General features: G+C 35.6%; 2 protein-coding genes across 2 annotated transcripts; both read left to right on the top strand.

Moving 5' to 3' along the window:
* Window positions 1-2,323: 2,323 nt before the first annotated feature.
* On the top strand, window positions 2,324-3,658 carry crygm5 (crystallin, gamma M5). Its single transcript, NM_001007058.2, is given in 3 exon segments — window positions 2,324-2,352; window positions 2,540-2,788; window positions 2,875-3,658. Coding segments are annotated over 3 exon segments (534 nt in total). The 5' UTR covers window positions 2,324-2,343; the 3' UTR covers window positions 3,151-3,658.
* A 5,436-nt stretch (window positions 3,659-9,094) lies between these two features.
* On the top strand, window positions 9,095-10,000 carry crygm2f (crystallin, gamma M2f). Its single transcript, NM_001110106.1, has 3 exons — window positions 9,095-9,131; window positions 9,311-9,553; window positions 9,693-10,000. The coding sequence occupies exons 1-3, from the start codon at window positions 9,123-9,125 to the stop codon at window positions 9,963-9,965; spliced, it is 525 nt and encodes a 174-aa protein (NP_001103576.1). The 5' UTR covers window positions 9,095-9,122; the 3' UTR covers window positions 9,966-10,000.
* Window positions 10,001-11,807: the final 1,807 nt, after the last annotated feature.

The raw sequence follows: 11,807 nt of genomic DNA, 5'->3' as shown, positions 1-11,807 counted from the left end.
TTTATTTTTTGTCTGTCGTTTTGCAATATTTTCACCATTTTATTATCTGTCAGCATACGCAAACTAATGGAAAACTTAAAACAAAATTAGAATGAATTTGATATATCCATAATGATCACAATTATTAATATCTAGATTATAAAAATACATCCGATATGCCCATCTTAGCGAAATCAAATGTTTATTATATAATGTTTAGCAAATCATTGTTTGCTGTTAAAATACCAATTTAATCAATCATTACACATTAAAACACATTTATTAAAATGTATACATTAATAATTCTGGCTAAATTTCAACTGACCATAGCACAAAACAAGATTTGAAATTAATACTTGCCTTATCCTTGTGAGTAGCACTCACATTTGACGTAAAGGCCATATAAAGTATCAGTCTTGAAAAAACACTAAAGGCCACAGTATACTTCAAACAAAGTCCAAAGACATGTGCTATAGGTGAATTGAATAAGCTAAATTGGCCCTAGTGTATGTGTGTGAAAGAGTGTGTATGGGTGTTTTCCAGTGTTGGGTTACGGCTGGAAGGGCATCCGCTACATAAAAAATATGCTGGATAAGTGGGCAGTTTATTCCACTGTGGCGACCCCTTATTAATAAAGGCACCTAGCTGAAAAGAAAATGAATGAATGAATAAATAAACAACCAAAACATGAAATTCATTGATTATTTTTTAATGCATTCATTAACAACAATACTTGCTTCAAACCTTTAAATAATGTATCAAACCTTGAAATACACTTATGAATAATGTCATTCAAATGTATATGTTGTTTTTATTGAAAATTTGAACGGCTTGATCAATTTAAGTGAACAGTAACATGGACTGAATTGTTTAAATTAGAATTGACTACATGACCAATAGAAAAGTATGTTGTAAACAGTATGAATAGAATTTAGAGGTACTACATCTATCATTTGTCATCATAACATAACCACATTAGTTGCATTGCTTCACTCACAGTCATGAATTCTCTTGTGTGGCATCATGGGATAGACTAGCATCAATTGGATGCGCACTACAGAATCTTTCCATAAGTTGTAGGTCATCCAGGTACTTCTTACCTACAGATTTCTGGATACTATGACTTCGGACATACAACTTTAATCACATACAGTTTTTCACATAGTAGGGAAGTATGTAATTTTAGATGCAGCCTATGCCTATACTTAACCTACAATGTAAAAACTGATTAGTTGACTGAAACTAATTGCTTTTAAATCAATTAGTTGACTCCTTAAAAAAATGAGTAAACCAGTTGCTTTAAAATGACTAAGCAAATTAACTATATGCATGACTATAAAAAATGATCTCAACAAGTTTACTCAATTTGTTACAGGGTTAGGGTTTTAGACTTATACAGGGCTAAATGCTAAGGATTTTTTTCAAATATCCCAATTGGAAAAGATTTTCATTTAAAAGTTTATACATTTAATAATATAATAATATTAATAATTCATTCATTTTCTTTTCGGCTTAGTCCCTTTATTATTCTGGGGTCGCCACATTTAGCCTTCCCAATTCACCAATACCGAATGTCTTTGTACTTGTGGAGGAAATCGGAGCACCCAGAGGAAACTCACGCAAACACAGGGAGAACATGAAAACTTCACACAGAAATCCCAACTGACCCAGCCAAAGCTCGAACCAGCAATCTTCTTGATGTAAGTATCAGATGCATCAGACCCCTGCTGTAAGGGTCAGTATCTTCAGCAGTAAATAAATTGAGAACTTTTAAGGAAAAAGTTACTGCAAGAAACACAATTAAGTTGTATTTTTAAAAACAAAAGGTTAAAGGTTTTATTGAGATTGGGTTTGTTGGTGATTGCATGGGTGTTAATGGCCAGATTGGTTAGCCATACATGAGCAAAGGAAAATTAAGACCTGTTAAAAAGGAGTTAAGGAGTTAAAATAATTTTACATCCTGGTTTTGTTTTAATATATTTTTTGTTCATTTCTCTTTGATATTCTAAATTGTTTACATGTTTATTTATTTACAAAACTAGGCCTCTGCTCTGTGATTTAATTCCCTAGTATTTAAAAACAGTCTACATCTTAAATGTGTGTGCCTCTAATGAATGATTTAGTCAGTTGTACAGCAACTGAAACACCAGAATATCAGCTCTCTATCTGTCCAACAACTGAGAAAAAGCCACAGCTGGCACCGGTTCAGGTGCAAATGGTTCTGGCAACTACTTGTAGACTGGTTTAGAAAAAATAGGATTGCTGAGTAAGAAGTTCGAACAATAGGCTATAGATTTTTAGCAATCAAGTTGAGTATAAAAGCAACACAGTAAAACACGGACACTATAGAACAAATGCTAAATCATGGGAAAGGTAAGAGCTTTCTATGCTGATTATAACAAATGATATTAATTGCTTTGAACTGGATTACTACTATAACCAGACTGATTTAACAATGTCAGCTGTAAACCGAGGAATACAAAGACATTGTGCTTTCAAATAAACTTGTGAAGTAAAGAGAACTATTCTGTTGTAAGCATGTAGCATTGTGTCTTTCCAGATAATATTCTATGAGGACAGAAACTTCCAGGGTCGTAACTTCGAGAGCAGTGGTGACTGTCCTGAGTTGACCGCATACCTGAGCCGCTGCTGCTCTTGTAGAGTGGAAAGCGGCTGTTTCATGGTCTATGAGCACTCCAACTTTATAGGTCACCAAATGCTAGTGAGAAGAGGAGATTATCATGATAACAAGCGAATCATGGGTATGAGCACGAGCGACTGCATCAAATCTTGCAAAATGATTCCAATGGTAATTCTAAACTTACTATATTTATTTATATTATCAAGTAAATTGATGGCATTAAATTACTAAATTATTCAACATTTTCCTTTCAGCATAAAGGAACATTTAGAATGAGAATCTTTGAAAAGGAGAACTTTGTCGGACAAAAATATGAGCTGATGGATGACTGTGAGTCAATCCAGGAACGCTTTTATATGTCTGACTGCCAGTCATGCAATGTTACACACGGCCACTGGCTTCTGTACGAAAGGCCCAATTTTGAGGGCAGAATGATATACATCAGGCCTGGGGAATACAGTACCTTCAGTGATATGGGTCTAGGCTCACTGAAAATTGCTTCCGTCAGACGCATCATGGAATCCTGTTAAAGAAAATTACAGTTGATTCAGGTGAAGATTTTCAAGAAAACAAAACAAAAAATGAAAGCATAATGCCAAATATCACATTTATCAGTGAAAACAAAAGTCTTGTGATATAAGACCACATGCTATTATGATGCCTATTAGTTACTTGAAGCGTAAGAAAATAATTAAACGCCAAATATCAATTTGACTTTTTGAAAACCTCAAAATATCTTTCAGTACTCATTTAAGCACAATTAATTAAAGGATCAGAATGGAGTACTGCAGGAAGCTGCAGAAAGCTAGAAATAATATGATTTGTGGTTCTTTAAGCATGGGCAAGCTTGTGAAAGCACTGTCAGTGACAATGAACCTAAAGGTCATTCAAGCAAACAACCAGATATAGCGATCCAATGCAACATCAATCCTCAAGTGTTGTTTGATGCTTCATAAAGACACAAAGCTAAACTCCTGGTTGTTATTTAGTACTGTTTTCATTACAATCTTTCAAATAAATACAAATTTTCAATCACTGTAATGTCTGAGAGTGTCTTTATGTATGTGCATGTATATTCCTGTTTTCAGTAAGTTTTCAGAACTATTATTAGTAGTAGTGGTAATTAAAAATAACATTGCTTCTTGATCATCACATTAGGATATTATGATTTCAATTATGTATGAATGAAGACCTGAGTAATAATGCTCAATACTTAGATTTGAATGAAATTAATTTGTATTAGTTTCAATTTTATTAAAATAAAAATTATCATCAGGTGGGTGCAATTAGAAAAATGGGGGTTAGGAGCTTGAAAACGGTTCCAGTATTATCAAAGGGGTCTCTTCAGCAGAAAAAGATTGGGAACCACTAACTGATGATACAATGCTTTGCACACATACAATAATGTCATCTATTTCTGGAAGAAAGACACCATCACGGTGACACAGTGGGTAGCACAATTGGCTCACAGCAAGAAGTCTACTGGTTTGAGCCCTGGCTGGGTCAGTTGGCATTTCTGAGTTTGCATGTTCTCCACATGTTGGCGTGGGTTTCCTCTGGGTGCTCCGGTTTCCCCCACAGTCCACAGGTATGTGGTATAGGTGAATTGAAAAAAACTAAATTGCCAATAGGGCAATGCAGTGGCGCAGTACTGTAGTTAGAACTACGAAAAGTTGATCTGTGTTTCAACAGAGCTACTGGAGAATCAGATCTTGGTTGATCTGTTAATTTCTCACAGTCCTCAGACTAAGAACAGAGCCTTCTAAGCTCTAACTAGGCATGCTGGATACTCATGACTTAATTTTATGGAGTGTCCACTGAAAGGATCCTATTCTGATGAGGGGGAGATTACAAATCAGCCCTTCTTCCACTCTTAAGCCGCCTTTCCACTGCACACAACATTCGGACACGACTGTTGGAATATGCCATCTTATGGCAGTCACATATAATTTTTTGTTTTGTTGTGCACCATAGGAGAGAAGCTGATTCTCGCTGTGTCCGAAATAAAGGAGTGCAAAAGCAAGAGCTTTTATTATCTTGCTTTACCATGGTTGATTGAATGAATACTAGAAACTTATAGGCCGCTAAAACTTTTTGGAGAGAATGTGGAAATATTTTTTTAATCACTCATTTCTGAATATAAATGTTTTTTTTAAAAATACTTTTTTTCTGATCCGAAAAATAACGGAAGAAAACATTATTTCTCATCTCTTGCACACCTACTTGCACAACACTGGATTACATCACATTTGGTCGACCAACTCAAATCAGATCCGAATTTTCTGCATACAGAGATGATCTAAACTTCACGCAGCTCTCAGACTACTATCTATTGGAAATGAATGACTTCTGGTCTGTTGCTTGTCGTGTGCAGTGGAATGTTGTGACAAGCTGTGTGTAGTAGAAGGTGCACACACAGTGTGACCCACCCTTCCTTTCCCAACATGGAACTTACAGTATCTGTATATTACAAACACAAACAAGTGTTTACAAAGTTTCACCAAATGCATTTCTCACTTTCCAATGATAGGAGATGTGGGTGCCTGGTTGTTGTCCCAGCATCCTGCATGGGCGTAAATCTGATTTAACAGTAGGGGGGGGACAATAAATATAAAATTTCTTTCGAGCATTTTTTTGAAGGGGACACAAATAATACAGCCAAATTGTAATAATAAAGACATGTCCCCGCAGTTAAAAATGGTTTCATCATTATTATTATAGCATGGAGACTACATCATTATGATTATTTTTCAAAGTTTTTATCAGGTTCAAAGATAAAGCAATTTTTTTCTTAAAAAACTATTTATGGCATTGTTTGTTGTGTTGTTTACAGTCAACAGACTGACTCCTGAAGCAGAATAAATGCAGGAAAAGACAATTTCCATACTCATAATAACTAGTTTACATTACACTTGTTAAATTGACCGATCATATTGTAAATAGGCGAGCTTGTGAAGTTTATCTGCTAAACAGCCACAACTCCAAAAACATTTAAAAAAAATGTTCAACCCCAAAAGAAGTGTCATTATCCCTTCAATAAAGCACAACACCCTTACCTGACACTGTACATCTGACTGACCCTGCTTTGCCTGTTCCTCAATCATTTCTTTCTCCTCTGCCTGTTATTGATATTGTGACATTAGCATTTTCTCATTCACTCATTCTGAAAGCCAAATTGCTTAATATGTGAACTTTTTGTACTTGGCGTTTAGCTGCACTGAAAAATTATCTTATGTCCATTTTCTGTCAATTTTCTCTAATGCATGACACTGCCAGGCAAGTTTATTTATACTGTAGCACATTTTATACACAATGGTAATGTGCAAAGTGCAAATGTGCAGTGCTTTACATAAAGAATGTAAAACTATCATAAAAATAATCGCACCAATATAAACAAGGACATTTTTTATTTCAAATTAATTGAGTTACTTAAGAACAGAATAGAAACTGATTATACAAAAACGCAGTGGGGTTAGACTGGGCGTAGCACGGTGCTCATTTAGCAAATACACAGCTAAACAATATGCTAATTGTGGTCGTTAATGTTAACTTAACATTATGCCAAGTCGTCACAAATAAAACAATGCATGGGAAACGACTTTGGCGTTGCAACAAGCTAACGCTAACTAAATAAGTAATTTTTACCGCTAATACAGCAGATTCATGAACAATTACGTCGGTAATCAACATTTTTGCTGCAAATAATTTATGAACGAGTCTTTATTAACTACATTGAAGAGAATCGCTTTATTTAAGTTGGATAATATATCCTACTTACTTACCGAAATTCAACATTTACTTAGCTGCAGCCGCACACCTGAGGTGTGCTTGTGTGTGAGTAGGTGAGAAGAGCTGGCTAAGCATGCAGTGGATTGAAACACTCTAAAGAAGGGGAGGGGGAGCTCAACTGTTTCTAAATGCATTTTAAATGATGAATTCGGTTTTCTTTCTACTCAACAAATTATTTTAGGTATATTTATATTTTCACAATTGAGAGGTTTTTTTTAATAATAATTTTTTTTTGAGGGGGGGACAACCCTTGGATGGGAAGGGACATGTCATGACATATTATAAAATTATATAAAGTTTAAATGTCCAGACTGAATTACCTACTGTGAAGAAGCTGCGCATAGAACTCCTACCACATGTTTTCTACTATACGAAACGCACAGAATCAGAAATCAATGTCAGCAATTTTGCATTGAAAACCCTAAATAAGTGGGTTCACTCGCAGGGGAGCACATTTGAGATAAAAAACCCAGGTTGATTTTCTGTGCATCTCTCCCAAAGGACTTTAATAAGATTACTGACATTTGTAAAGATTGACTTTTAATTCATGATGTTAATGCTTTATTTCCCAATAATTGCAACTAATTATTATTCACAACTTTTAATCATTGGTGAACCGCCTGCCTATGTTCGCTCCCTCCTTTTCTCTCAGCAATTCAGAGGAAGCACTTCAACACAGTCTCATGGCAATTCGTAACTTTTGATTTAGTGGCTAATTCGTATGATTTCGTACGATCTAGTTCGTATAGTTTAGTATGATTTGCTCATCCCCCAATGACAGTTGAGTTTAGGGGTGGGGTTGGGTGCCAAGCTTCCTTTTTAAAATCGTACAATTTTAAACAACTGAACTCATCTGAATTCGTATGAATTAGCCACTAAACTGAAAAAAAGGCAAAATACTTACGTTTTCTCAAGAGATCAGGCTGCTTTTAACCCTTATTCACACTAGTGAAGATTTCAGATGATGTCAGTTACTGATGCAAACATTATTCAGAGACAGAACAATAACTTTAGTCTCGAGTGAACCAAAATTACCTTTTTTAAAGCATGCAAAGGTGTAGGCTAAGAGCTCACTATTTGGCTTGGGAGAATCAAATCATCATATTTTCAATAAGATCATTGAGCTTTAAACATTACGTCACAGGTAAAAGGAACTATGATCATTTGAATCCTTCACATTAATTAACTTTAGGTCAGAACTAGCAGACTCAGTCTGTTAGTTTAAATCTGGTTTAAGGACACATCCAATGCACGTAAACCACAAATGCAAAACTTTCAAACACTTCCCAAAATGACAACATAAGAAGAGAGGCACCAATGCATGTTAGCCTATTTGTCTCTCCTTATCCTGAAGTCTACATAATCTTTTATCTGGTCCATATAAAAAAAAGATGATTGTCAAGCACAGAGGATGACAACAACACCTTTCTTAAACATGCAAAGGTAATAGGGCTCACTATTTGGCTTGGGAGGATTATCAATGAAAGTGTTACATCACAGGTAAAAGGAAGTATCATCAATATGGAAATATTTTTGTGCAGTATTATACATTTTACAAAAACATGCAAAATACGCAAGCACACACATAGACAATTGCATATGTGGTTTATTGCTGACTCTATACGTGTAATGTATTTTATACTGTAAAAACATTTTTATACTGTTTTATACTCCAAACTCTTATTATATGGTTTTATCCCTAGGCCCTAATTATCAAAACAGCAAATTAAGTATGATTTTTAAGCATTTGAATTATGAGTACACAGGCCAAGTCCTCATAAACCACCTTAACAGTGTCTGATCATCTAGTAGCCAGCTGAAGAAATTAATTAATTCAATCATTTTCTTTTCAGCTTAGTCCCCTAATTAATCTGATGTCACCACAGCGAAATGAACCGCCAACTTATCCAGCATATATTTTACACAGCGGATGTCCTTTCAGCTACATCCCATCAGAGTCAGGAAGAAGTATAGAGTCCCTATCAAAATGTTGGGGCATTAGGACCCACACAGACCACAGGTTGAACACCCCCTGCTGGTTTCACTAACCATCCAGGTACTGACCGGGCTGCCCTGCTTAGCTTCAGTAAGTGACCATGTGAGATTTGCAGAGAGCTAACTGCCAGCATAAATGCTGAAAATGTATGGAATATTATATCATGCAAGTTCTTTATACAACATCATGTTAGTTAACATGAGTTAACAGTTTCATTTCAAGATAAAGAAGTGTCCCAAAACAGGACAAAGCTATTCTGAAACTCACCATCAAGCAATTTTAACATAATGATTTGCATACAACAAATCAATATACAATATAATTAAATAGCAAGTGAAAGAAATAACATTTGATATAACCGGATTGCAACAGGAGAATACTAAACTAGAAGCTTGCATAGCACAGATTATAGAGGAAATAGACAGCCAATCTAAACTTGAGTGCAAAATAGAAAAATCCAGAGATGCAAGAGAGAGAGAGAAAAAAAAAAGTAAAAATGTAAACTGTGTGGCACACTTACTGTACCAGTCATGCTGACAAATATCCCTATGGATCTCACTTTGCATGGAGAGCCACCATGTATTTTGCTGGGTCAGGAGCTTACCCACAATGCAGGGTACATATTCTTTGGTATAAAAGTGAGCGCTTTAAATGGACTGTGTCAGTGTAGCTGGCACAACCACACGGTCCTGAGGAGCAACAAGCAAAACTGTGACTATGGGGAGAGTAAGTTATGCAGTCTAACAGCTTCAATAACCTATTAACTGAACAACGGTTTAGATGGATAAAGAAAATATTTACATGGATATGTATGGATAGATAAATAAGATTAATGATAACTTAGCTAATGAAAACATTTGAGCAAATAGTTGTTTTTGTGACTGTTACTAACTTTGTCTTTTTAGGTCATCTTCTACGAGGAAAGAAACTTCCAGGGTCGCTCTTATGAGTGCACTGGAGACTGTGCTGACATGTCCCCTCACATGAGCCGCTGTCACTCTTGCAGAGTGGAGAGTGGCTGCTTTATGATGTATGATCGTTCCAACTACATGGGAAATCAGTATTTCTTTAGGAGGGGAGAATATGATGATTACATGTCTATGTTTGGAATGAATGACTGCATCAGGTCCTGTCGTATGATCCCTATGGTGAGTCTATTTTAATGAATTTGCAAATGTTCTTAAACTTTAAAGGGTTATGAGAACAAACTCATTAACATATTTTTCTCTCAGATTTTCTAATTGTGCAACTTAAATACTGTATGACTGACTTCTTTTTAAACTACAGCACAGGGGGTCCTATAGAATGAAAATCTATGAGAGGGAGAACTTCACGGGTCAGATGTACGAGATGATGGATGACTGTGACAGCATCCAGGACCGTTACCGCATGTCTCACTGCCAGTCCTGTCATGTGATGGACGGCCACTGGCTCATGTTTGAGCAGGCCCACTACAGAGGCAGGATGTGGTACTTCAGGCCTGGAGAGTACAGAAGCTTCAGAGATATGGGAGGCATGAGATTTATGAGCATGAGACGGATTACGGATTCCTGTTACTAATGTTCCAAGGTTTTATTAAAATTTGTTTCAATTAATTATTTGCCTGATTGTTTATCTTAACTATTCAGTCATTTTTATTTTAGTTCATTAAGGTATTTTACAACACAAACACTCAATTTCTATTTTTCATGCCAATTTTGTATGACTAATTAAATGATTAAAGTTCAGTCTTTATACTGAAAGCAAAGGTATATTTACAAACATCACTTCCATGCACCAAAGTGTTATGTGCACTAACTAAATGAATAAATAACAATATAAATAACAAAATTAAATAATAATATTTTTTATTATTACACATATATAAAAAGACTTAATGGTCACTAACCATTGTACAGTATACTGTAGGCTAAACTGATGCATGTTTATGAAGGCAGTACTAAATTGTAATTTGTTTTGTGAAAAAGACAACTGGACACCGGTATTTGAATGGATGGAGGATTAAGACAGAAGTAAATATACATCACAAAAAGAAGAAAGGTTAGGCATATGGCTAGCAAATTGATTTCATGGTCGTTTCTTTTCTCTTTAGTTTTAGTGTATTTTCCATGTGTAGTGCCTATAGTCTATTCAGAGATCACCTCAGTGGAACAAATCACCAACTATTACAGCATGTATTACGCAGCGGATGTCCTTCTGCAACCTAGTACTGGGAAACACACACACACACACACACACACACACACACACACACACACACACATGTATACACATATACACCATGACCAATTTAGATTATTCAATTCACCTATAGCCTTTGGAAAGTGGGGGAAACCGGAGCAAGAACCCACTCGAACATGGGGTGAACATGCAAACTCCACACAGAAATGCCAACTGACCCAGCTGGGACTTGAGCAAGCGACCTTCTTGCTGTGAGGCGACAGTGCTACCCACTGAGCCAAATAAAATATTGAAAAATTTGCCACAACAACAGTGAAGTGATCCAAACACAAATCTGGATTCAACTCACAACTCTCATACAGTATTTGTTTTTAACAGGATAAAAAGGTAAGTTGCATTAAAGGTACAATAGGAGAAATTGGAAAATGTTGACATTAGCCTGATAGCTCTTAAAGCAAATCACCATCCAAAACCATGCCTCACAACAACATCGCTCTCTCTCTGAACCTTTTTTCCGCGAATGTATCAATGACGTAATGATTTCTGCACAAACAGTGTGCACAGAGCCAATTACAAATATGGAGTTACACATTTTGACAGATGAATGAGGACAGTGCTGTTCAGACTGAACATTTTGATTGACAAACTTTTCTTTGTCCTACACCTTAGACAGAATAATAAATACATTTGGACTACTTTAATTAATGTATCAACTAGAATTTAGGTTTCTAAATTTTGCCACTCTTTTGTTTGTGTTTTTTTAGGTCTCCAAAATCTTTCCTTTGACTTCAAAATAAGGCAAGTTCTCAAGTTTACTTCAATTTGGCATTTCATTTACTTTAATAAGGTTAAATGTTAACCCCTAAATCACTGTTAACTTCTTTTTTCTGTTTTAAATAAATCAGTGTTCAAATACCAAATGTCGATAAAAATGTTAACACCATAGAAAATCAACAATTTTCAATGAAATAAAATAGATAATTTTATTTTAATCTTCAAATGTTTAGTCTTTTTAAAATGACAGATTTCTTTACATAGTCCACATAGATATTAAAATGTATTTTGTCTGTTGGGAAAACGTTGTCTCCACCTCACAGAAAGAAAGTTAAGGCCCAATCCCAATTCTATTTTTGTTCCCCTACCCCTTCCCCTTGGCCCTTAAAACCAAGTGTGAAGGGGAAGGGCTTCAAAATTCACCCCTAAAAAATGGGACAGCAGCAC

This window comes from Danio rerio, chromosome 9 (genome assembly GCF_049306965.1).
Source record: "Danio rerio strain Tuebingen ecotype United States chromosome 9, GRCz12tu, whole genome shotgun sequence".
Taxonomy (NCBI): Eukaryota; Metazoa; Chordata; class Actinopteri; order Cypriniformes; family Danionidae; genus Danio; species Danio rerio.
The sequence above is the reverse complement of the archived record's forward strand: the minus strand, read 5'-3'. Positions and strand labels throughout refer to the sequence as shown.